General features: G+C 56.3%; 3 protein-coding genes across 23 annotated transcripts in view; 1 reads left to right on the top strand and 2 right to left on the bottom strand.

Moving 5' to 3' along the window:
- SYNGAP1 (synaptic Ras GTPase activating protein 1) overlaps positions 1–15,495 on the bottom strand; it is a 30,930-nt gene extending 15,435 nt beyond the window's left edge. For 13 of the 17 annotated variants that reach the window (XR_012496531.1, XR_012496532.1, XR_012496535.1 and 10 more), the window contains exons 1-7: positions 15,340–15,495; positions 12,065–12,186; positions 9,786–9,891; positions 3,612–3,703; positions 3,081–3,202; positions 1,185–1,338; positions 899–997 (exon numbers count right to left, since the gene is read on the bottom strand). Coding sequence is in view for 12 of the 17 variants with exons in the window: in XM_074332789.1 (XP_074188890.1) it covers positions 899–997; positions 1,185–1,338; positions 3,081–3,202; positions 3,612–3,703; positions 9,786–9,891; positions 12,065–12,186; positions 15,340–15,406 (762 nt within the window). In the remaining 5 variants the exon portion in view is untranslated. Of the gene's footprint in view, positions 1–898; positions 998–1,184; positions 1,339–3,080; positions 3,203–3,611; positions 3,704–3,825; positions 6,633–7,385; positions 7,487–7,580; positions 7,745–9,785; positions 9,892–12,064; positions 12,187–15,339 lie in introns of those variants that run through there. The other 4 variants (XM_074332799.1, XM_074332802.1, XM_074332801.1 and 1 more) reach the window with 4 other exon arrangements.
- A 2,198-nt stretch (positions 15,496–17,693) lies between these two features.
- On the top strand, positions 17,694–19,337 carry CUTA (cutA divalent cation tolerance homolog). Of its 4 annotated transcripts, none has more exons than XM_019738837.2 (7): positions 17,698–17,822; positions 17,908–17,954; positions 18,225–18,433; positions 18,604–18,663; positions 18,767–18,812; positions 18,938–18,987; positions 19,114–19,337. In XM_019738837.2, the coding sequence occupies exons 2-7, from the start codon at positions 17,913–17,915 to the stop codon at positions 19,238–19,240; spliced, it is 534 nt and encodes a 177-aa protein (XP_019594396.1). In that variant the 5' UTR covers positions 17,698–17,822; positions 17,908–17,912; the 3' UTR covers positions 19,241–19,337. The 4 variants fall into 4 exon arrangements, with proteins under 4 accessions (XP_019594398.1, XP_019594396.1, XP_019594394.2 ...); XM_019738835.2 differs by having other exon boundaries at positions 17,908–18,023; XM_074332788.1 differs by having other exon boundaries at positions 17,703–17,822; positions 17,908–18,074.
- Positions 19,338–19,435: 98 nt separating this feature from the next.
- PHF1 (PHD finger protein 1) lies at positions 19,436–24,523 on the bottom strand. Of its 2 annotated transcripts, none has more exons than XM_074332786.1 (15): positions 24,345–24,523; positions 23,424–23,598; positions 23,251–23,332; positions 23,047–23,142; positions 22,506–22,606; positions 22,259–22,407; positions 21,982–22,077; positions 21,703–21,771; positions 21,441–21,564; positions 21,265–21,332; positions 20,999–21,103; positions 20,691–20,877; positions 20,511–20,605; positions 20,226–20,306; positions 19,436–20,069 (listed from the first exon to the last, which is right to left on the bottom strand). In XM_074332786.1, the coding sequence occupies exons 2-15, from the start codon at positions 23,580–23,582 to the stop codon at positions 19,781–19,783; spliced, it is 1,701 nt and encodes a 566-aa protein (XP_074188887.1). In that variant the 5' UTR covers positions 23,583–23,598; positions 24,345–24,523; the 3' UTR covers positions 19,436–19,780. The 2 variants fall into 2 exon arrangements, with proteins under 2 accessions (XP_074188887.1, XP_074188888.1); XM_074332787.1 differs by having other exon boundaries at positions 19,632–20,069; positions 20,226–20,303; positions 24,345–24,520.
- Positions 24,524–25,040: the final 517 nt, after the last annotated feature.

The raw sequence follows: 25,040 nt of genomic DNA, 5'->3' as shown, positions 1-25,040 counted from the left end.
ATGGGTTTGGCTCATACATCAGACAATGGAATCAGTACTGGGAAAGATTTTAAAAACTAGAATAATAAACAAAAAATATTAAGGTGGAAGTTAAAGGGGAGAACTGAGGAGTCCTTCAAAAACACTCAGGAGTTAATTTTTAAAAAATTAAAGAATTGCATAAATACAGGGCGTACATGGGAGAGGCTATATATACAGTCAGTGTGAAAACAGCCTGGGGGGACACGAGTGACCACCAGCTCGTGGGGAGGCTGTGATGTTGCACCGTGAAAGGAGCATGGTGTTTGGACTGCACGGGTTAGATCGCATCCAGCATCTTGGATCTAGTTCTTTAAGGAGGACATTGAGAAACAAGGGTTCCCCCCGAAGGGGCCACCAGGACTGTGAGCTCATTGGAAAATGGGATATAACTGATGGAACTGGGAGCATTTCTCCTGGAAAACAGAAGTCTGGGGAAAAACAGACACAATTTCGGAGCCAAAAGGACCTTAGGGATCATGTATTCCAGCTTCAATCCCAGAGGGCAGACCGAGGTCCAGAGACTTGGCTAACTGATAGTCGCATGTGACCTACAGAAACGCTGCAAGCAGGGCTGGGCGACACCTGTCAGAGTACTAGTGGGGCATTTCTGCCTGCGGGGAAGATGGACTGGAGGAATTCCAGAGCCCCTTCGGTTCTATGAGTCTATGATTTCTACGATAAGGAAACAGATCATGAGGTAGAAAGAAAGGGAAAAGAAATGGCGGACTCAGAGAAATGGGGGTCACCTCGTGTTCATCCAGGTCCCTCTACCTTGGCCCCTCCTCTCCCAAGCCTCCCCTCTGCCAGCTCGCCTTCCCCCTCAGTTCCCAGATTCCCCGGGGCCTGACCTTTGCCTTATCCCTTACATTCCTGATACCTTGTTGGGTTTTACTGCCCGCTGTAGATTCTCGATCCATTTGTCCCTTTCGGCCGCAGAACGACAGGCAAAGCATTTTGTTCCTGATGACGTTGTTACCTAGATAGGGGTGTGGAGTTGAGATGGGGCTGCAGAGGGAAGGTGACACCCAAGGACTGCAGACTCCACCGCCAAGGCCTTCCTCCCTTCTCCTATCCCCCGCGGGACATCCCCACCTGCGCCACTTTCTCAGTGCCTCTCTGCCCTCACCCTCCAGCACCCCTCCCCAGCACACTACACCCTGTACCTCAAAACAGAACTCCTGGCCCAGGATGGAGCTGTGTACTGGCTTGATAATGGAATCTTCATCCAAGTTGAGCTCCAAGGCCTCGGCCGCGCTGCTGGGACTCAGCAAGGACTCGTGAGAGTGTGACTCCTTAAAGCTCTGCATCAGCCGGGCCCTGGGGGGTGGCAGGTTCAGGAGAGACGACCTGTGCCCCCACTCATCTCACACACCGGGGCCTGCATCGTCAGTCTGGCTCTAGGATGGGGACTTGGGGAAAGGCCTCCCTGAACCCCCTCCTATATGGTCACAGACACAGACAGAAAGAAAGCAGCCTGTCCCTGGGGAAGCACATGAGGGACGTGAAAACCAGAACCCTCTAAGAAACCCCTTCCCCTCGGTTCACACCTCAGGGGTTGCAAGGTCTGGGGACACCTGGGAACATCTCAACCCAGAAATGACCACGGCAGAGAAACAAAGAGAATGGGGGGAGGAGGGGCCTGGGACACTTCTATGTGACCCCCAAAACCCAGAGCCTCAATAAAATAGAAGTAAAGAACCACAAGTGCAAAGATGTTCGTCTGGGCCTGGCACACAGCTAGTGCTTACAAAACATTTAATGATTCAAAGAATGAATGAATGAATGAGGTAAGAAGACAAGTTTTAGCAGAATCTGGGTGTGTGGTTACAGCAGTCCAGGGAAACTAAGAGTGATGGGGAAATGACTAGAAAAAGCAGACAAATGAGAATGAAGAAACAAAAGGGGAACGGGGGAAGCAGAGGAGCTAGGGCGAGGAGGAGGAAAGGGGAGACAGAGTTACATGCAGAAAACACAGGACGGGAGATGAGGGGGTAACTGGAGAGATGGACATGGAATAGAGATGGGGGTAAGGGGAAGAAATGGGGCTATCACTGGGAGAGCAGAAGAAAAAGGGGGTGGGGGAACTGGAGGATGGGGGCCATGAGGAGCAGGACAGGGAGCAGTGTGGAGCCGGCTGGGGATGAAGAGTAGAGCAGTCGGAGAGCGGGAGGGGAGCTCGGGTGTGGGAGCCTCCATGAAGCTATTTATAGCAGCCCCGTCATCTCGGGCTCCATTGCCGTCAGCGCCACGCTCCCCCCGGCCCCCCACCCGCCCCCGCGGCCAGGAATACCGTGCCCTCACCCCCCACCAGCCCCAAATCCAGCTCTGGTGACATGAGAGGAGGGCAGGGGAAGGTGTGACTCACCTATCCCAACCTCCCTACCTGCCCAATCCCGGGGGTGGCCAGACATGAGGGAAAGGAAGGACAAGATTTTCCTGGGGAGTGATTGGGTGCAGGGGGAAACCCAGAGAGGGACCCCAAGAAGCAGACAACAGAAGCAGACATCAGAGGCCCCCCAAGCCCGACCTCAGAGACAGTGCCCTCTGGACTCCTCTGAGGATTTCTTCCTCACGCTTCAGTCCCTGGATTAACCCTATGGCCTCCTCTCCCCAGCCTGTCCGCCTGTACACCTGTGCCAGCCTCCCCCTGCTCTGTCGGGCTCTCGGCTGTCCCTTCCCTCAGCCATTAGCATCTGTCAGCCCAGCCCCACTGCGAACTGCTGCCCTTCCCTGCTATCCTCTTACCTATAGCACACCGCTCCTCTCCCACGGGCTCCCCTGCTTCCCTGGGTTCCTGAACGGCTCCACCACTCCTTCCCTGACCCTCTGTACAGCTGCTTCAGCCCTGGGCTGGAGCCCACCCTTGTGCTGGCCACAAGAGTCCTCCTTCCTTGGCTTCACCTTCATTCCCTTTCCCGCCTCTCTGTTGGTCCTCTCCCGGTCCCGTACCCCATAATATCCTGCAGCCACCCTGAGGCCTTCACCCTCTGCACTCAGACAACCCCCACCCTCCAATCTCACTGTAGAGCACCCTCCCGCTCCCGCCCTGTGCCCTGTACCGGTCATGGTCAGCACTTCGGAAGCGAGGCAGGATCTGGCGAAAGCTGCTGGTCCGGTCAAGTTTGGGTTGTGACTTCGTGCGTTTGATAGAGCTTTTTAGCCTCCGGCTCAGGAAGCCTTGCTGGGGGGCAGGAAATGGGAATAGGGGTGGGTTGGGGCAGGGTAGAGTCCCTCAGCTGGTAGAGTCCCAGGCTGAAGGTAGGGTGGGGGAAAAGGGAAGTCTCTAGAGGCGAGGAAAGGGGGATAAGAGCTCTGCTACCAGTTTGCCTTCCTTTGCTCCCATGGTGGCTAGTGCATACACAAACACACACATACACACACCAGCTTGGAGGAGGTGGGAGGGTTGGTCTGAGAATCAGGGGGCACAGCCAAGAAGGGGGGAACCAAAGAGGTGGGGAGACTCATATTCCCTCTCTCTCTCTCTCTTCCTCCCGCTCCTGTCCCCTTTCTCAGACTCCTGGGGCTCCAGCTGGGCCTGGAGGGGAGGGACCAGGCTGAGCCACATCTGGCAGGCACCTTCACTCACTCACCGAGGGCCTGAAGGGCGCAGCGGGGGCGGCCTCCATGCTGTACTGCTTCCCCCCTGGGACGCTCTTCCTCCGTGAGCGACCCAAGTGGTATTCTGGAGGGAAGGAAAGGGCCAGAAGGGAAGTTTCAGAGGGGGTCGCTGTCAGCCGACGTTTCTACCCCTGGCCCCGGCACACTGGCCCTCCTCCCTCTGCCCCTCACTCCAGCCTCACCTACCCCCCGGAAAGCAGCAGGAAGAGCAGCGGCGGCTGAGAGGCTGGCGGCAGGAAGGAGGGGGCAAGGAACCCGAGCCGGAGCCCCCCGAAGGGGACGGGGTGGGAGGCCTTAGGCCCATGACTGGGGCTGGCAGTCAGCAGAGGGGCATGGCTGAGAGGGTCACTAAAACCCCAGTAATAATGACACGGATCCACAGAAGATAGGTCCTTGGTGTCCCCCCACCCCACCCAGGCAGAGGCTAACTGGAGGGGGAAGTCGGGTTAAGGTCACTGGCTGTAGGCAAGCTTTCCCCTTCCCGCCACTGGACACATCTTCCACCTGCCTCCACACTCCTGGAACCCCCGTCTGTCTGGAGGGCCAGGCTTGCTTCCCATGACCCCCTCCCTGTACTGGAGGGGGAAGTCTTGGAAGGGACCTGTGAGGAACGGCAGAGGAAGAAGCCTGGGGACAGAAAATTCAAGGAAGGGGCAGGCAGGGAGGAGGGGAGAAGGGGCCGGGTCCACGTGCACTGCAGTGGCAGGAACTCAGAAGGGTAGGGGAAAAGAGAAGAATGCAGGGGAGTGGGGAGTGGGGGACTCCCAAGTGAGGGCAGGGAGAAAAGGAGGAGGGCAGGTGAATGCGGATGAGCTTGGACTGCCAAGAGTCTAGAGGGATGGCAGCTCTGAAGAGAGAAGCTAAGGCTCTGCTGCCAGGGAATTTAGAGGGGCCAAGGGGCTAGAGGAGAATGAAAGTGGGGGATGCCAAGCTCCGGCTCCAGCTCCAGAATGGCTGCCCAGGCCTGGGCTCCCCCCTCAGCCCCACAGTCACCACTGCAGCCAATGGGGGGGCAGGTGCTGCATCAGGGGCGGGGCTACCATCTCCACGGCAACAAGAAGCTACAGGCTGGAGGGGGATGGACCGGAAGAGCTGCCTGTTAACCCTCTAGGTTCCAGAACAAGGGAGGGCCATAGCTACATTTTCAGTCTGCTTCCAGAATGGCAAACTGCCCTAGAATCAGTCCCCAGGTTCCCCTTGCCTCTCAAACCCAAGTGTTAGGAGGTCTGCACACAAAACACGATCTCATGACAGAGGAGCCCTTGTCAGTCCCTCGGGAATACATGTGTAGACCACAGAAACATACACTGAGTTGTGGGGGTACATGTGTGAGAACCACGACGCAAAACCAAATCAGGACCTAGGTGCTTAGCAGGCATACAGACAACAGTGAGCTGAGCACGGGGGACCCTAGGCCACAGTCTGAGACCCTGAGGCCCACATACCCCACGGACACGTGCTAAGACATATGTGAGCGCTACAGCAGGGGAGGACATACTTGGACCCAGACGCTCACATGGGAGCTGCTGGTATGGCTATGTGGCCCGAGTCCCTCAGGCCATCATGTGGGCAGCACATTACAGCTGTGGACGTTTCACCCTGAGACACACACGGCCCCACAAAGGGAAGCCGGTTTTACCTCTAGGATACAGGCTGAGTTCACCATGGTCCCGACCGCATCAGGCTATCCCCACATCCCACAAGCACAACCCCCTCCATTCACATGAAAAGTGCAACTCCATCCACTCTGCTTCAGAACAACCCTTATTCTCCCTCAGCCCTTCCCTGACTCCAACACAGGCCTTGTGACTGCTACCACCATAAAGGAAAGACAAGGAGCAAGTGTGTTCATTATCCATCTGTTACACACTCAACAATGCATTGAAGGGCTCAGGATATCTTTTTCCTAGTCTGACTTTCTCCGGGATGGCAACCTAGCTCAGCCATTGTTTTCAGAGCAAGCTCCTCCAATAAAGGCATACAACAAAGTCTAACTTTAAATCCACTAAAATTTGCTTTGGAACTAAAGAATTAACAGGAGAACACATTTGCTAATTGGTTTGCTTGGTTCTTGGAAGTAATCTAACCCTACACATATTCCCAGGAACTAAGATCCATGAACTCACACATAAGTCACAGGTACACGGAGGCCACACACACATATGCTTACAAAGATTCACTGCCGCAAGGACAAGAATAGCAGAAACACAGAGGAAAAGGGGGCAGAGTGACAGTAGCCCAGGACATCCTGTTATTAGTGTCACATGCAGTGACATGTACAGAAAACACAGCACATACCCGTGTACACACGCACACACGCACACACACACACAGCAAACCTGATCCGCATACACTGTGATCCTGGGTCTCCATGTCCCATCCTTGCACAATGTATACACGCATGCACACACATAACAGCCACCTACACACACCCGTAACACAGGCATTGTGCACACACCCACACATGTACACACCCTGTGTACACACACAGTTGCTCACACACACACACACACACAGAAAGAGCTTGAACTGCCACCTCTTCAGCCTCTCTAATCTTGCCATCACCACAGAATCTCCCCCTACCCTGCAATCCCCTGCATCCCGAACCTTCCCTTTGGCCTTTCTTTCTTATCACACCCAGCTGGCAGCTCTCACCGGGAGCCAAAGGAGAGAGGCTGTCAGAGCAGGATGAGGTACAGAGTTGGACAGAGAGCAAAGAAATGGGGGGCAAAACTCTATGTTGGAGACAGAAACCTCTAATGACAGTCCCTGCTGTGACAGGCCTCACTGTGAGCCAGCCTCTACATTTAGTGGCCTCCCCTGATCCTCCATGGCCTACATGAACCCCATCTTCCCACTTCCTTAAAGGCCTGATCCCCTCCATCTCAGCTCCCAGGCCCCTTCTCCACCATCTCCACCCCGTTACCCATCCTAAACTCTTATCCTCTCTTCTCTCTTCTAAATCTGGTTTCCAAATCTCCAGTTACTCTTTCTCCCTGGCTCTCTCTTCTCTCCTCTCCAAGCCTCTCTCATTCCTCCTCTTCCCACTTCCCCCCCACTTTTCCTCTTTACCCCATTCTCTCTTTTCAGCTTTTTGGTCCCCACTCCCTGCCAGAGCTGGGGCTCACACATGCCTAGCCCAAAGGTGTTTCATATACAGTAGGATTTCAAGGCACACACACACACACACACATTACTCCCTGCCCCCACTTGCACACCACCCACAACCAGACACACCCTGGACACCCATGCTGGGGCTGACACAGATACCAAGATCAATGATGGAACACACATGCAAAGACACACACCTGCCACCAGGGACACGGAAAATCCTGCTCATGCAGCGATACATACCCCCACACGCAGGAGACTGCTGGAGGTGAGCCCCAGCCAGGGACATGCATGTTCAGGGTCAGAGGTGACCTGTACTAGTGTGGCCCTGGGCTGCCCCCCAAGCCAGTGGCTGGCCCAGCAGCCTCCTAAGCAGGAACCGTGCAGAGGCAGGATGAGACAGGGCTGGCTGCACATGTGTGCAAGAGGAACCGGGGCCCCATGTGTACATGGCACTGACACACAGGGGACATCAGCATGGAGGGGACACACATGCGGACACACGGGCTGCCGCCTCTATCGAGGGGGCTCCAAGACCACCCCAAGCCGGCCGCCCCCGCGCGTTTGAGACCCTGGCCCCACGAGGCCCCTACCCGACCTCCACCCCCGACCTCCGCTGCCCCCTCTCTAGTTACCATAACTCCCCCCACTCGGAAGATGCAGCGAGAACATGCGGAGGGAGCAGCTGCTGCCACCGCCGCCGCCGCCGCCGCCGCCGCCGCCACCGCCGCCGCGGCTTCCCCACCCCCTCCTTGCACCCACGCACACGCGCGCCCCCGCCCCCACGCGCCCCCCACGCGCTCTCCTCGTCCACGAGGCCCCGCCCTTACCTCGTACCGCCCCCCGGGGGGTCTGGGGTGTCCCCGGTGGGGGAGGGGCCCCGCCCCTGCGCGGGGGGAAGGGCGGGGTGCGGCGAGAGAGGGGGCGGCGCGGCCCGGCTCGCGCCGCCCGGCGCGGTGGGGGCGGCGGCGGGGCCCAGGACGGCCCGGACGGCCGCGCGGTGACGGCCGCGGGAACGGCTCCCTCCGCCGCCGCTCCCGCCGCTGCCGCCGTTGCCCGGGCCCCGCCGCCGTTGCTAGGCGACCGCTGCTGCCGTGGCCGCCTCTGTCACGAGCCCCGTCGCCCGGAGACAGCGCGAGAGAGACGGGGGAGGGGGGCGAGGGGACCCCCCAAACCAACCGGGCCTCCCACCATCCCCTCCCGAACAGGACCCCCAACAACAAAACCACGGAGGGAATGAGGGGCGGCGGCTCCACCCAGCAGAGGAGGAGCCCTGGATTCCAATGCCCCTCAAAGGTCCGGCGACCTCTTCTGGGCTCGAGCATCCAAAGCCTCAGCCCACACCTTCGTGGACCCAGGCCCCCAAGACCCCATGTTTCCAGCACATCTTCCATGCCCTTTACACATTTATGCCCCTGAAAACCCCATACGTTCACCAACTATCAACTCTTCCACTAAACCCTCCTCCCAAATATATATACCTTGGACCCCCTCCCAACCTCTATTGAACCCCCAACTAACAACCTCCACAACTCCAAACACACATGGGTGCCCCCACCCAAAACACAGGAGACCCACACCGGAGATGCCAGACCCTGAGGACTCAAGGTAAAGAGAAAGATGGGGAACATGTGGACAGAGACACCAACTGCCGGACATACCAGAAACACGCTCCATGAGCATGTGACCATTCTGGCCTGGACACAGGTATGAACGTGTGCACACAAACACACAAACCTTTCCTAGACATGGACATGACTCACACACACGCACAGATGTGACAGACATCATACACATTCTCTGTACACACACCACCAGCACCACCACCACCACCTGGCTTTGCCTCAGAGATGTGCTACCCACACACCACCATGGTCAGAGGTTTCCATGACAATGACACACATCCCTGACCACCCACCCACCCAGGGTCTCAGAGCAGGCCCCCAAAGGCAGTGAGGCCTGGGCCTATCAGAAGAGGGCTGAAGGGAGCCGAGGGATAGAGACAGGCCACTGGCTCTCTCTAAGGAAGAAAAACTGGAAGCCTGGATCCCTGAGGGGAGGGGAGCTGGTGGAAGAAAGGGGTCACCAGGGGCTGAGGGGGGATGCAGGACCTGGATGCCTGATCCTGGAAGGGGAATGCGGTGGTAGAGGGCAGTGACGAGGGGGTTTCCGGGGGCTGAGGGCCTCTCTCTACACCTTGGCTGCAAATCTCTGTTCTCTGCCTTCATCTCCCCTCACTGTTCCCATGGAAACCTTTTAAGCGAACTTCTCAGGAAGACAAAAATCTTTTTTTAAATGACTAAAGAGGGGGGTGGAGGGGGGCAGAAACTGGGAGGGAGGGGAAGAAACAGATGGAGAGAGGGAGAGAGTTGGAGAGACAGACTGAGCCCATAGCTCTACAGACAGACAGAAAGTAGCTGAGGTGGGGATCTCATGGAGTTTCCCCCGGGAGCAGAGGGGAGAGACAGAGGCATCAAGAGGGGTAGAGAAATAAGAGAAATCGGGAGGAAATAAAAGGGGGTGAGAGAATTGCGGAAAATAGAAACAGTTGATGAGAGGGAAAAGGGGCAAGAAAAGAGGGGCGGGCCCACAGGCCAGAAGGTCTGGAGGAAGAATCAGGAGTGAGGAGGTGGGCAGAGGTCTGGGGGCAGGGCAGGAACTAGGTCGTTCTCTCCAAGATCCCAGCCCAAGGGCTGGGAGGGGCAGGGGCAGGAACACTCGGACAGGAAGCTACAGATCTAAGGAGACTATTTTTACTCGCACCAGGAAAACAGTGAAACTTCGCTGCTGGAGAGGAAAAAGGGAGCGCAACAGAGCAAGGGCTGTCACCCCCAGCCCCGGTCCCGCTCCAGATCCCAGAGGAGGGTGCCTCCTCCTCCCGGGCTCCCACTCGCAGCACGCAAGACTTTGTCTCCGCCTCCTCCCAGCCGCGGACAGCTCCCCAGCCCCCGCCGTGCCCCGCCCCAGCAGCCCGCTCCACCTTCAGCCCTCTCCCCGCGACTGTCCGAGGCACCAGTGCCTGTCGGCCGCCGTACCATGCTCGCCGTGGGGCCGCCCCTCCACCGGCACGGAGACTGTGCGTCTCAGCAGTTTGTTGCGGCTGGACTCGCTCCTCCGGTCCCGGATCAGCAGGGGGTGTATCTAGGGGGTGCGGGGGTGTGTCAGAGCGCACCCGCCCCGGCCGTCCCTCCTCTTTTCTCCCCGACCAGGCAGGCGAAACTTTCCGTTCCACCGCCAGCCCACCCTCTGCCGCTGCCCCTCCACGCTTTCCTCCCCCCTCGACACTTTTTAAGTGTCTCTGGGTGAATCGGTCTCTCGTTCCCTTCTCTCGCCAAGTCTCTCTCCCTCGTTCCTTCCCGTCCCACCCGCCTCTCTTTTCCCTCCATTTCTTTTGAAACACCCTCCGGGGAATTCTCCCAAACCCTCGTCATCTCTAACTGCAACCCCTCAGGAGTTGGCTACTCCCTGCATCCACTTTCTCCTTGACCTTCAGTTCCCCCATTCTCCCTGCTTGCCTCCCAGCCTCCCACCTCCCTCACCCCTTTCCCTCCCTCCGTGCCTGTCACGGGGGTAGCAGAAGCTGCATTTATAATCAGGCTCCACAGCTTGTCTCCCACCCACGCCGGGCTTGCGGCCAGACTGGGACCCAACCTCCCCACCCCCCAGAGGGCCTGGTCACCTCCCCCCACCTTTCGTCTCCTTCCATTGCTTCCCCCCGCCCCAACCTCTCTCACTTTCCTTCTGCTGCTCCCTGAGCCTCATCCCAACTACTCCCTGCCGCCTCCTTTCCAACCTCCCCCTCTCCTCCAGCCTACAGGAACTATCTCCACCCCGCCATCGCCAGCGCGTGGCCTACACACTGCTCATTTTCCCAGTTCCCTCCCACCCCCTCTCTCCTTCCTGCTCCACTCTGGCCACTGCTGTTGCCCCTTAGCTTGTTGGCGACCAGTCCCCGTGACCTGTCCTCACCTCTGCCATTCCTTCCCTACCCCATCCCTTCATCCTCACAACAGTCCCCAGTCCCCACTTGTATTGGTTCCGGTTTCCCCAATTCATCCTACAGACCCCAAACCTTTGGTCAAGACTGCTGACCACTAGTAAGTCACTCAAATGCCCCCCAACGCCTAAAACTTGGACTACACAAAGCACCTCTCCCTTTAAAGTCACCAGGTCCTCCCTGGAGACCTCAACTTTACTGCGTGGCCTGGAAGCTCTCTACCCAGCCGTCTCTCCTTGCCAACCAGGTCCCTCAAAACCCTGGTTAATCTCAACTCCAATTCTAGGCCTGTCTCACTACAACCTCCCCAACAGCTTTCGGGGTATATCTCTCATCACCTCTCTGGTCTCCTAACTACCCTATCACCCTCTAAAGTTGGTCCCCCAAATCACCCCCACTCCCTGAACCACACCTCTGGGCATCCACCCTTCATATTTTCACCCCCTATTTCTTCTGATGGAGCCTCCACTGGTGACCCATCTCCCAACTGTCAAGCCACACTCCCCTGGCTCTCTAATCACCCTGCATGACTACCACCTCCCACAAGACGCTTCTGTTCATTTCCCGTCTTTCATGCTGGCTAGTCCCTGCCCCATCTCACTCTTCTTACTCCTTCAAACAACTTGGCGCACTCCCAGTTCCCCTCACCTCCGGCATCTCCTCCCGGGGCATCTCTTGTATTTGTTCCTGATGTCCCTGGTGAAAGCCCTCTCTGTGTCTCTCCACACCTGATCTCAGGTACATTGCCAGTCTTCAGGGCTCTTCCCGCCAAGACCCACCGACCTCTGTCATCTCTCCCAGGATCCTCCAGCCCCCTCCCAGTTTCCCAAAGACCCCACTCTTTCCTGCCTTTTCTCTGAGTCCCAGTCCCTGGACTCTGTCCCGTGATGGAGAAAGGACTGGGAGTAGTAAGTGATGGGTCTTGCTCAGTGGGGGAAGAGGAGAGGGTTCCTGAGGATGGCTTTGGAGGTGATCCCTCCAAAACAATCCCCACTTCTTCACCCTTCAGTTTATTTTTCCCCTCCTAGCCTATCCCACAATACAGGCAAGTGGAAACAAGAGGCACTCCCCAATCTTCAGAACCACATCTCCCCAGCACTGCACATGGCCCTCAAAGACCCCCTGAGAGAATGCTGGCCCCTTTTCACATCCCAGCCCAAATCTCAATGGCCACCCTCCTCCCACTACTTGCAAATAGAGCTTCTTTGTCAGCCTTCTTGGTGTTTCCTGTTCCTTCACTAATGAGAATTCTCCCCATATTTCTCTCCACATTCTCCCACCCTACCCAGTGGTCCTCTTCCAATCTTCCCTGCTCACCTCATCCTCATCCAGCATGAGAAGCTGGTTCCCCGAGATGATGCAGAACCGGGGGTTCCAACCAGGACGATCATATGGGGAATGAACGTATTGGGTTCGGTGCATAGGGGGTCCCCGTACATCTGGGAGACAGAGACACACAAAAACGGTAAGGGAGGCTGTATGCATTTAGGAGACAGAGGCCTAAAATGGTATGAAGAGAATCCACAAAGCAGAAAAAGGGGACCCCACATGCCTTGAGGAGATCAAATTGGGGGTGAGGCTCCTGGTGACTTTAAAGGAACAAAGATAAGCCTCTATATCTGGGGGAAAAGAGGGGAGGGGAATCGCATCACAGAGGGCTCTGTGGACTTGGGAGAAGAAATATGGAGGGGTGGCACAGGAGGAGAATTATATCATGACAGAGAGCATACAAGTTTGGAGGCAGAGAAAGGTGGAAGCTCTCCATCCATTTCAAAAAAATAAAAAGGTGAGGGCAGCAAAAACTGGCAGAAGAAAAGCACACAGAGGGGTTGGTGGCAGGTGTCTGGGAAGACGAGGGCATCCAAATAACTGCAGAAGACAAGAACTTGGAAGGTGGCACGATCCACCTGCAAGGGAATAAGCGGAAAGCCACACACCTGTGGGAAAGAAGGATGGATTGCGGGTGTACAAACATTTGGGTCATGGGATTCTGAGAGCCAAACATCTGGAAAAGAGACGGATGAGGGAGCTCATCTATTCAGAGCCATAGACATGAGCGGGCCTCCCCTCCCACCTCTCTTTTTTGCTCCCTCCTCTCCTAGCCCAACCCTGCTCATCCTTTGGGGAAAGTTCTGGTTCTTCTGGTGGTAGGGGGAGGATGGGTCTTGTCAGCATTTGGCAGTGGGGGGACTGGGAGTAAGGAGGTAGGAAAGATGCCCTTGTTTGAATGAATAGAGACTGAACAGATCTCTTCCCCCACTCCATGCTCAGAGATCAAAGATTCAATACTGCACCTGCCCCACCGAGTCTCCATGGGTTAGGAACCTTCCCAAGGCACAGTGAGGAGTTTGAGGAAGGAAGAGGAATGGGAAGAATGGAAGATCCAGGCCTGTGACATAGAGGGAGCCTCCAAAGATTAAAGCTGGGCATGGGGACAAAACTTCTAGAAAAGAACAGTAGGCCAAGTGTTGCCCATGCTCAGAAATGCCCCCAGGGTCACCCTTCCCCACTTTGCTGTTCTTCCCGCGACCCCATCCCTGCAAACTTCCTCTCCTTTAAACCCCAATGCCACAAACCGTCACAGGGACACGGGGACAGACCCTATGGAAGTGAGAGAGAAATCAAATCGGTGATAGAAAATAGGCTTAAGGTATCAGAGTGTGAGAGTTTAGAGCAAGAAACATCAAATTCTGTCATCTTTACAGAATAATTAACCATGGGTATAATGCAACAAAAGAACTGGTCTTTGAGCTTCTTTCCAACTGAATGCCCTGCATAGGAGAGTTTTGAAAACTCTAGCCCTTTTCTGTCTACAAACATGTGCTTCAAATGTACCCAACCTGCAGATCAGAGTCAGAGATGAATTCCCAGAATACAGACATCTAGAAACCCCAATGTTTTGAAAGTCTCACTATCTCAATGCCATTTCGGAGACTCTAACGAATACCGTCTAGATACAGAAATCATCAAGGCTCTGAGCGTGCAGCCACTGCAGGCAACTTGCCCAGGCGCTCAGACTCTGAGGACCCCCAGAGGAGAAATCTGCTGACACAGCATCATTAGGGGAGGGACTGCTTCAGGCTGCAGCCACTGGGAGGCAGGTTAGACTTCAGGGGACACCTTCCTGGGAGCAGGGAAGCACACAAGAACTTAGCTTAGGAGCAACTCTGGACACACACATACACACTGTCTGGACTTAAAGTAAGGAAAATTCTGGAGGCAGATGCAAGAGATAGAGGAACACAGCTGAGAAAGGGGCAAGAGGTACTAGGATGAGAAATCCCACAGGGCTCAGATGCGGATTTCTTGTAGGCTCTCATCCACCCACCAAAACCTGTGTCTTTGCACCCCAAATGTTCAACACCCCAGAAAGTAGAAGAGACAAGAAAAGAGGAATGGGTGATAAAAGCTGGGGCATTAGGGGAAATTGGGTATGAACAGGTTTGTGGCGACAAGAAGGGGAAAGGGGTCGGGAATAGAGGGTGGGCTGGGGGACAGATAACAGGGATGGAAGGGATGGATCTAGAAGAGGAGGCAGAAATGATGGTAAATCCCTAGGGACAAGTATCAGAAGGGCCCCACTGCACATGGAGCAGAGGAAACGAGGTGGAGCTAATAGGAGGATTAGGACAGGGGCTCAAGAAGGAGGGGGTGAAGAGGAGGCAGAGATGTAGGAGCTCCCAGGTAGAAGAGAGGGAATGAGAGAATGGACACCAGAGAAGGGACTGATATAGGGGAAGGACAGAAGGGGGACTCATATAAGGAACGGACACCATATGGGGGGAAAGATATAGGTGATGGACATCAGAGGAGGGAGGGGGAATGGAAATAAGGATTGGAGGTGGGGGAGGGGGTAAAAGTGGTGAAGTGAATGGAGCAAGTAAGACCCCAGGGGTTACATTACACTGGTCTAGGGCCTTCATGAGGGTCAGAGTCTGGGGCAGTCTAACCGGCCTCCCTACTCCCATCGCTCAATCTTACTTATATTGTCCCCCCCACCACCAAACACACACATATTTGGCCCTCCCCCTGCCCTGGTCTCTCCTCCCCCAACCCATTCCCTCTCCTCTCTTCCCTCCATCTGGACCCTCCCCCCCTACTGCCTCCCTCTCTCTCCATCTGGCCCCTTCTTCTCTCCCTCCATCCTCCTCTTTTTCTACCCCCTACCATTCTCTAAGCCCCCCCACAATATTCTACTGCTTCTCTTTTCACCCGTTTTCCTTTCTCCTTCCTAGCCCCTCTCCTGACTCTGTCCTTCTGTTTCCTTGATATTTTCCTCATCTCTAAGCTCCCACCTCCAAATTATTTCTGCAGCTCTTCCCCCCAACCCTATCCTATTTTCCCACCCTTTCTGGCGATCTCTTTCCCCTTCATCATTTTCACCTCAGCCCCCTTCAAGGCCAGTTTCCTGTCCCCTCCGGTCCCTATCTACCCCTATCCTCCAGCCTCCAATCCCTCCTTCCCCGTTGCTCCCATCCCTGTCTTCCCAGCCCTCCTCTCTCCCTCCTGGCCCCGGCTCTGCCCCCTCCTCCGCCCTGCCCCTCCCCCCTTTGCCCCCCCAACTGGCCCTCCCCCTTCCCTCACCACCGTACCTCTGAAGGGGGCATAGGACATCGCGGGGATGCTCCCCCGATGGATGGACGCGCGAGACCTGCTCATCAGGCCTGGGGGGGAGGGGGCGGGGGGACGGGGGAGAAAGAGAAGAGAGAAAGAGGGGGAGAGAGAGGGGGAGAAGGAGGAGGAGGTGGAGGAGGAGGAGAAGAGAGGAGGAGAGAGGAGCAGAGAGGAGCAGAGAGGAGGAGAGAGGAGGAGGAGGAGGAGAATAGGAACCAACGGCAGCGGCGGCAGCCGGGAGGGAGAGAGAGAGAGAGAGAGAGAGAGAGAGAGAGAGAGAGAGGGGCGGGGGAGTGAGCGAGAGAGGAGAGAGCAGGAGGAGGAGGAGAGACTCTGCAGCCCCCACCCCTACTCAGTGCGAACCAGAGAGATAGAGACCCCTGACTCAAAAACACCAGAGAAAGGGAAGTTCTAAAGATGCAGACCCCAGACCCACAGAGAAAGGTATCTTGTCGCCCTCCCCTCGGGGCGGGGGGGGGGGGTAATCCGAGGCACAAATCCAAAATCTAGAGGAAAATAGACCTCAATCTCAGGGGGGAAAATAAAGACACCCCCCCCCCACCTGAGAGGTCAAAGGTCAAAATCTGAGTTTCCAGCCTCAAAAAGGTTCTCCATAACCACAGAAATCTTAGGCTCTAGACTCAGATGGTGATTTCAGGGACCAGGGCCTGAGGCCTAGACTCAAAGAAAAAGATGAGACCCAGATTCAGAAAGAACCCAGACCTAGAATTAGAGAACTCAGAGAGATATCAGAGACCCCAGATTTAGATCTCAGAGAAAGGAAACTGCCCACTCAGAGACTGATAACTCAGAGACAAAAACTCCAGACCTTGGAGGTGGTGGGGAGAAAGGGGGGAAGGGGAAGGGTAAGAGATAGAGAGAGAACTCAACTAGTCCAGAGATGGAGAACTCAGCACCCCCAAACTCATAAAGAAAAGTTCGAAAGACCTTGGAGAGTGACCACAGACCCAGAAACAGAAACCCCAAAACAAAATCCTAAAGAAAACCGAGTCCTAAGAAAGATCCCAATGTAAACATTGAAAGATCTTACAGCGATCTCGCTCAGAGACAAAATCCAACCCAAAGACAGAGATCTCAGGTAGACCCCAATCCCAGAGAGGTAGGTATGAGAGGACTCTGACATCAGCCTGGGAAATGCCCAGTCACACCCACCCAGCTGACCAGAGACCCCAGACCTTGGGAGGGGAAATACTGGGTACGGGGAGTGGCAAGAGCCTTTTTCTCTGCTGCTTCCTCCTACCTCTTTCTCCTCTCTCTGGCCCCTCTCTCCATTTTTGGGTCACTGGATGTGCTTGGGCCCAAGGGAGGTTATGTAGGACAGGTCCTGGCTCCTAGGGGGATGGGTTAAGTGAAGGGAACCCGAGGCTGACAGGTAGACCAGTCCTGGAGAGTGAAATAGAAGGGGGGTAAGGGACAAAAGGACCATCACTACTTCCTGGTGTCCTCTCCATATCCCAACCTACAGCTCTCATCTTTCCTCTTCCCCCGATTCACTAGCCTGTCTCCAGCTAAGAAGGCTGAGACGCCCTCAGGCCCCTTTTCATCATCCTCTATCCCATTCACAGGGTCTCACTCTGTCCTCACCAAGCCGTCGTCTTGCCACGATGGGGCCTGCCTAATCACGCCCCCCTACCTAGGGACAGCTGGCTTCCCCTCAGATTATCATTATTCATTCCCAAACCCAGGCATGTCAGTCCTAACCAAAAGGGCAGGGGGCGCTCTCTTCACCCCGAGGTTCAATCTTCTCAGACCCTCCTACTCCTCCAGGCCTTGGGAACGCTGTAGGAGCTATTACTACCGTGTTTCCCTGAAAATAAGACCCAGCGGGACAATCAGCTCTAATGCGTCTTTTGGAGCAAAAATTAATATAAGACCCGGTATTATATTATACCCAGTCTTATAGTAAAATAAGACCGGGTTTTATATTAATTTTTGCTCCAAAAGACGCATTAGAGCTAACTGTCCGGCTAGGTCTTATTTTCGGGGAAACACGGTAGGCACTCTCTGGGGTCTAAAGATGATTCCTCACTCCACAACCTGACGCATCCAGTCAGCGGTGTCTCCAGCACCACTTTCCTAGCGCCAGGTCTCTCATCACGTGGCCTGCGGGGCGGGCCTGCGATTGGCTTCTTCGCGTCACTCATTGAGGTACCGCTGCCCAAGGGACCGGCCCCCTCACGTGACAGTGGAACGGAGCAGCGACTCTCTTGGGCTAGCAATTGGCGGTTTCCGGTTTACACGGAAACGGGCGTGCCCTTGCCGTATACCGCTGAAGATCTGGCTGTGGATTGGTCAGCTCCCGTTTCGCCCCTCCCTCACCAGGAGGCGGGGCGAATCGGGCTACGTGAGGGCCGCATTGGCTGGTTCTGGAGACTCGGGTGGTCCAGCGTCTACTCTCACGTGGTGTGCGCTGTTTTCTTATCACGTTGCTGCCACCCAGGTAAGAGGTCGCTCTTCCTGGGCTTGGGGTCCTTTCTCGGCGTTACGTGTGGCCTTTGATATTCAACCCTCTTCTACCAACATAGGCTGCATGAGTGGGGTGCGGGCTACCGCAATCCTGCTCGGCGGAGGGGTGAGTGACCGGCCCCGCCCCTTCCGGTCCTCGAAGCCTCGACCATCACCCGCACCCAAAATCTCAGAGGTTGGCCCCTGAGGAGAGAGTGAAAACAGAGCCTTTGCCTTGATTTTTCAGGTTTATCTCCCAGCTTCAGGGACCTTTTCCTTCGGGGTGCAGAAAAGGGAGGGCAGAGCCTTAGTGTCTGTGCAAGCGAAGAGTTCCTGGGGTGGGTGCAGTTTCCTGGATATTTTGTGGGGAGACACCGAATTCACCTCCTGCTACCAGGCCGCTCTGCTCCTGTCGCTTCTTTGGATGCCGGCGCTGCTGCCTCTGGCCTCCCGCCTTCAGTTGCTACCCCGAGCCCTGCTGTCCATGGCTTCAGGAAGCCCCCCGTTCCGGCCTTCTCCGGCCTCGGGCTCTGACTATGTACCTGGTTCGGTCTCTGCAGCCTTTGTCACCTGCCCCAACGAGAAGGTCGCCAAGGAGATCGCCAGGTGGGGACCGCAGTGTGGAGAGGGTGATCAGGAAGGGAGTTGGGGGTGGGGAAGAAGAGTGCCTTCCCGCTGCTTCCTCCCTGCTCCCGCTTGGAAACCTGCCTCTGGGCTGGCAGTGCAAAAATCCGGGTCATGGGGTGCTCTGAGTGGGGTTATCTCTTTACCTTCAGGGCTGTGGTGGAGAAGCGCTTGGCAGCCTGTGTCAACCTCATCCCTCAGATTACATCCATGTGAGTCATAGGATTGGGGGGTTACACTACCTAGGGGTTGGCTGGCAGTCTTTTCTCTTGGGGAAAACTTTTGCTCCCACAACACTCTCTTTGCCTTTTTCAGCTATGAGTGGAAAGGAAAGATTGAGGAAGACAGTGAGGTGCTGATGGTGAGAAACATTTCCCCCACCCCACAAAACCTCAATTCCCTGAGCTCTCGGACCCCTGTCCCTCATCTGAGGTCCTGAAATCAACCCCACCCCTTGATTCAGCCATGTCTTTCTTCGTCCCTTAGATGATTAAAACACAAAGTTCTTTGGTTCCAGCTTTGACAGATTTTGTTCGGTGAGAACTTTGAGATGGGTGGGGTGAGGGTGGGTACTGTGGGGTGGGACTTGCTGGGCAGTCTGAGGGGCTGGGCTCCTTTGGGTAAATCTTTGAGTGACCCCCCCACCCCCATCTTTTTCAAAGCTCTGTGCACCCTTATGAAGTGGCTGAGGTGATTGCGTTGCCTGTGGAGCAGGGAAACTCCCCGTACCTGCACTGGGTGCGCCAGGTTACAGAGTCAGGCTCTGACTCCAGCACAGTCCTACCGTGATGAGCTGGCCCTGTTCCTGCCATGTTCCCTCACAGACCTCAGTGCTCTCTGACTTCCAGGTGACGAGTGGGCCCTTAATAAATCCTATCTTTGGTTCTTTCTGGCTTTTTCCTTTTCTTGTCATGTATGTGAATTTGGGTGGGAAAGTCAGTGCATCTAGTGCCTTTGCTCTCATCTTTCAGAAAGACTCAAGAGTTGCTAGATTTGTTTATCTTTATTTCAGTCATACAGAGCCTGGGATCCTTAACATCCCTCCCCTCCTCAGTCTCCATCCCCAGGGGTTAAATAATTTTTAAAAATATTTTAAAAGCTGTAACAAAATAACATCAAAGGAAATGGGAAGAGGGATGGAAGGGTCGGGAATCAAGGGAGAAGAGAAGAGAGAGCCTCTTCCCCTCCCCCCCAACCTGGATTCCCCCTGGGCAGTAGGGAGAACTACCCCCTACCTCCCCAGGTACATCCCAGCTGTAGGTGAGGTCAGAGGTTAGGGTATGAAAGTGCCGGTGTGTGTGAATGGGGAGGTGGGTAGAGGCAGGCTGCTCAGAAGATGCCCCCACCTCCCCACTCTACCAGGTACTGCACAGAGCCATCAGGCCGAACTCTCCGAGCAAGGACCCTGACAGGGTCCCCTCGGGACAGGTAGCCAACCCCACCTCGGACTCCTCCCCCAGTCCCAGGAGATAAACTACGGCACAGGGAAGAAGAGGGTGCTGAGCGTCTGGGAAGACCCGGGGAGGGGGCTGGGACTGAGGAAGATGAGGCAGTCATCGAGTGGGGGGCGCTTTTAGGGATGTCTGTGGGGAAACCAATATGAAGTTCCAGGGGTGACCTAGGGAGGAAAGGCAGTTGTGAGTCGAGACACAGTAAGGACTGACGAGAAATGGAGGCCACATGTGGATCAGAGGAATGAAGAAATGGCTGGAGACTGAGGATCTTAAGAACAGAGGCGAAGAGGGGTGTCACAGGTAAAGGGGTAGAATCTCACCTGTCTGGGGGTTCACCATCCCCAGAGGTCCCTGCGGTGCTGGCAGAGGGGTGGAAGGAAGCAAACATCCGGATGGGACTGCTGGGGTTGGGGAGAGGAGAGGGGCAGAGCTCAAACACTGCCCCCAAGGAACCCCATCCCCAGGACACTGGGGACCAGACACTGGTTCTACAAGTCTCTGGGACAGGCAGTGGGTAGCCAAGGGGAGGAGGGAAAATCCAGAGGAAGTACAGTTGGCGGAGAGGTTCTAAGGGAACATCGGCTGGAGGGTGGAGGAGCACTGACCTGGGCAGGCAGCGGGCGTCTGTGGGCCGGAAGTTGTAGCCGCTGCTGCCCTGGTAACTCTGGTTAGGGCTGGGGGGTGGCGGAGACACTGAGGCCTAGAAGAATGAGGAAGGGACTGAGAGAGAATCCTTGGTTCCTTCCCATGCCACCATTTGCCCATGGGGTTCCCCGTCCCTGTACCTGCAGTGCCCTCTGCAGACGAGCCCGCTCCCTCTGCTCCTGGGGCTCTGGCTGATTGCGCACTGCTGAGGATGGCCCCAGCTCCTCCATCTTCCCCTTCTGCCTCCTCAGGGGCTCTGGCTCCGACCTCCGGCGCTTCCCCAGGGGACGTGAGACCCCTCCCCCAGGGCCCTGCCCTGAAGGGAAGCTGTAAGAGGCCTCCTTATCCCCCCAGCCCCCTCCCGGACACCCCCAAAGACCTCCCCATCTCCATACATATACCCAGATTAATACCCTGAGAATTTCCCCATCCCCCCTGGACCAGTGACCTGGTGGGAGCTCCATCTCCAGTAGGGGGCTCCACAGGAGGAGGGATGCGAGCATGGAGGCCAAACAAGCATTTCCTCTTCTTAATCTCCCTCCCTGAAATGAAGCTGGGGTGAGAAGAAAAATGATCCAGGGTCAGTGCTGCCATCACTCTTCTGCCATTACTCAGCCCTTCCCAGGGATGACCTTCCAGCTGAGTTGCAGTGCCTGCCCTCCCAGGCTTCCATTTCCACACCTCCAGCTCTTTCTGAGCCTCTCCTCAACTTACCGGTCCTTGTGGCTGTTGAGTGCAGACAGGAGCTTGGAAGAACGTTCTCCCTTGGGGGTGTCTGAGAGCTGGGGGAAGGGAGGGAAAATGGGCTCAAGGGAGCTTGATCCCTCCCTCTCCCTTTTTTTCACATCTCCCTGTTCCACCCTAACCCCCAAACCTTCACTCTTCCTTACCTCCCCAAGGAGCAAACTGTCCCAATTCTCAGAGGTGAAGGGGAGGATCTCACGGTCAAAATCAAAGTATTTTTTCTTACAGCAAACGCTGAGGTGATAGAGGACAAGATGGGCCACATCCACCCTGGAGAAACACTGAGTTGTCAAGGTTGTGGAAGCATTACAAAAGCCAGGGGAGTCCCGAGTGTGAGGCTGGGGCAGGTAGGGTGAAAAGCAGGGTGTTGAGAGAGGAGTTACATAGGCCATGCCCAATCCAGCTCACCAGCGAAGCTGTAGCCTCCTGACCTTCTCAGGGCCCCCCCGACACACACAGCATTCAAACTCGTAGAACCTGGATGTGAGCAAGGAGAGGACGTACCTTAGATAGGAAAACTATACCATACTATGAAGGACTCACAAGCATCCAAGGATGGGCGAATCAGTGAGAAACACTCCAGAGGTTGGGAAGAGAATGGATCTGGGTCAGGCGGGTGTGGGGGAACTGAGAGGGTGGGGAGAACAAGAGGGCCCCCTGGGCTCCTGGAGAGTGCCCTGGTCTCACCTGTCCCCATAGAGGAGAGGCTTGCTCAAACACTGGGTGCAGGCCTCATGGAACCACTGCAAGCAGCTCTGGCACTGCAGCATTTTCAGGTTCCACCTAAAGGGGACACAGGACTGGTGACCTCTAGACACTCCCTCCTTAACTGCCCAACCCTGCTCACCACCTACTCCCACCCCCTTCAGCACTCCCCTCACTATTCTTTCTCCTTCATTCCCTGGGATTCCCCCACCACCACACTGTGTCACTCATTCGTTAACCCCGCCCCCTCATTACTCACTCCCCAGGACCACCACAGTAACAGTAGCTCTGCTGCCGGTTGCTCAGATGTCCAGCATCCCAGTCCAGCCCCTTCAGTCCATATGGCAGAGACAGCTTCATACCCAGCATGGCTCGGGCATAGGGGCCCTTCTTCAGTGCACCCCCCCTCTGCAGAGATAGAACCGGCAGGCTGCTTCAGACGGGTGGGGAGAGAAAGGCTTGGGAGAGGCTGTGGGTGGGAGGCTCCCACAGGAAGGTGCCTTTACCTTGGTGGCGATGGCAAAGATGCACTGGCGGCAGACCCAGGATGTGCCCTCTCCCTCTCCTGGGGCTGGGGCCCTTGGAACGTGGCAGTCCTGGTGATAAGCTGAAGAATGATATTATCGATGGTAGAGCATTTATTGCATTGCAAACCTGTGTGTGCTAGGTATTGGGATAGGAAGAATCTTATCTCATTAATCCTTGACCATGGTCCTGGGGAGGGGGAGGGGTAAAATAATTACCCTTATTTTACAGGTGAGAGAACTGAGGCTCCTAAAGGTTTAGGGACTTGCCCAAAGTCGTATGGTTTGAAAAGGGAGTATTTGAACCACCCTCTGCCTGCAAAGCTCACATAGCCCCATTCCATGGATGCCTCTTCCTGTGTTGGAAGGGAGTGAGACTACAGGTTCAAGGAGACTGGCCAGAGCAGTGGCTTGGGGACGGAGGCCAGAACAGGTGGCATAGGACCAGTGCTGGTGGGAAGGGTCAGAGACCGCCCGGAAGACCTAGGGCAAGCTGGACCACTCAGGTGTCCTGCCCTCTCACCGTGGCGACACTTCTCACAGCTGACCAGCCGGTTCCCAGGGACCACAGTCTCAGAGCGACAGACACAGCAGAGGAATTCCTCCCCGGGGAGGGCAGCTATGAAGGAACACAGTGTCAGGGAACCTGTCCTTAGGCCCCCTTCTCTCCCCCAAGCCAGGTTTCTATCTTCCATGGGAAGCCACTCCCAGGCCTCTAGGATCTCACCAGGGCTAATGTCTTTCCATAGAACCAGAAACTGGGAATCATCCTCAAACTGGACCAGACACACCTCCCGAGCACTGTCCACCTGGAATGGGTGAGCATAGAGGATGAAATGGGAATCAGAATTAGATAAGGGGAATGGGGAGAGGTGACAGGTCAGAAGTCAAAGGTCTTACCTTCTTGATGGTCCCCAAGTATAGCAGTCCATCTGTCCATCTGGCCAGCACATCTTGACCCTCCCAAAGTCGAGGCCTGGGGCCTGAGGTGGGAGCAGGGGGAGCTGGGTCCCAAAGTGGGGGGGCACCAGAGCGGCTCAGCCGGGGAGGCTGTGCCATTGCATCCTGGGGGGGCCTAGCCAGAAGTGGAATGGGAGGAGAAAGTTATGAAAGCCGAGAAACCTTCCTTATTTGCCTATTTTTCTGTCAAGGACTGAAGCAGCTGTGCCCCCCCCCGCCCCCCCCCAAATCCCTGACACACCTGGATAGGAAACCAATCAGCACCCCTCCCAAGCTTCTTGACTCCAGCTCTCCCAACTCTGGTGACTGGCTCTCCTCTCCCTAACGCCCCCCCACCCCCAACCTAGTTCTCTAGTTTCCCAGCTTCCAGACCTCCCCTGGGATATTATATCCTGGCCTTCAGATTTTAGCAGAAACAATGGTTGCAGAAGCAAAGGTTATCACTCAGTTTCTACTGTCACCTTCTCCTGCTGTTTAGAGGTATCATAATTGGGGTGCTCTGTTACCCAGAGATGTATTTTGGGAGCTTTTCTAGTGATGTTTTCCAGAGTAGAAACAGCTGCCTCCCTGGGCCCGCGTGTCTCATTCAGAACAATTATCCTGATGTCAGGTTATGTCAGGTCGCCCTCAAATTCGGGGCTCCCTGCCCTCGGGTTAGATAACTTCCCTGAGTGCCCCGGGAGGGGGGCGTGTCCCAGTCCCAGTCTCTATTACCCATGACCGCGAGTCTAACAGGGGACTTGAGTCGGCCCAGGCGGACCCGATGCCAGGGCGACGAGGCTCTCCCGCTGGCGCCCTGCGCGCCGACCCCCGGCTCCCTGCTCCCCCCCCCACCACGAGCGCCTCCCGCCGCCTCCTTACCAGTGACAGCTGGGGACGCCGGGAGCTGGGCAGAGGCAGACGTGGGAGACCGAGGCGAACCCCCCGCGCGGGGAGGGCACGTCTGGGCGTCGGGGGGCGTGCAGGCAGAGGCCGGGGGGTCCCCAGGCCCAACCCCTCCGTCCCGGCGGCTCTGGGGCGTATGACGCAGCAGCCAAAGCAGCGGCAGCGGCAGGGGGAGGCGGGGGGGGGAAGGAGGGGAGGGGAGGGGAGGGACAAACTGGCTCGGGGGGAGGGTGGTGGGAGGGGAGGACTGGGGGGAAGGAGGAGCCGGGGGGCGGGGGACGAGCACTACTTCACCCCACCTCCCTCACCTCCAACAGGCCTGGAGGGCACCGAGCCAGCGGCGACCTCTCCGCTGGTGGGGCGGGCGGACAGTCTGACCTGGCGGGAAAGGGAATCCCCGAAGCCCCTTCTTCGGAAGGGAGACCCGCCCAGGGGGCAGGAGGGAATCCCCCGCCTCCCGGCAGCCCGCCCTCTGGATTGGCCCCAGCCCCATGCCACATCCGTTCACTGCCCCCCCAACCTCCATGGTCACTCCAAGTCCCGCCCCCGACCCCAGTTCACGACCCCGCCTTCCATTCACCCTTCCCTATGCCCCCTCCGCGCCCACCTCCCTCTAGTGCCCCGCCCTCCTCTCCTGCCTTTGCCCCCGCCCCACCCTCTCGGTGGCAAGTT

This window comes from Rhinolophus sinicus, linkage group LG05 (genome assembly GCF_036562045.2).
Source record: "Rhinolophus sinicus isolate RSC01 linkage group LG05, ASM3656204v1, whole genome shotgun sequence".
Lineage (NCBI taxonomy): Eukaryota > Metazoa > Chordata > Mammalia > Chiroptera > Rhinolophidae > Rhinolophus > Rhinolophus sinicus.
Note: the sequence above shows the minus strand (reverse complement) of the source record. Positions and strands in the feature narration are given on the sequence as shown.

What these genes read in the sequence shown, in the direction of transcription:
- PHF1 (XM_074332786.1), bottom strand. Translation starts at nt 23,582, where the DNA reads ATGGCACAGCCTCCCCGGCTGAGCCGCTCTGGTGCCCCCCCACTTTGG. An exon ending in TCTTTGCCATCGCCACCAAG is followed by an intron (nt 22,408 to 22,505) that starts GTAAAGGCACCT and finishes CTATCTCTGCAG; the next exon opens with AGGGGGGGTGCACTGAAGAA. An exon ending in ACAGTTTGCTCCTTGGGGAG is followed by an intron (nt 21,333 to 21,440) that starts GTAAGGAAGAGT and finishes CCCTTCCCCCAG; the next exon opens with CTCTCAGACACCCCCAAGGG.
- CUTA (XM_019738835.2), top strand. Translation starts at nt 17,913, where the DNA reads ATGAGTGGGGTGCGGGCTACCGCAATCCTGCTCGGCGGAGGGGTGAGT. An exon ending in ATCCCTCAGATTACATCCAT is followed by an intron (nt 18,664 to 18,766) that starts GTGAGTCATAGG and finishes TGCCTTTTTCAG; the next exon opens with CTATGAGTGGAAAGGAAAGA. An exon ending in GCTTTGACAGATTTTGTTCG is followed by an intron (nt 18,988 to 19,113) that starts GTGAGAACTTTG and finishes TCTTTTTCAAAG; the next exon opens with CTCTGTGCACCCTTATGAAG.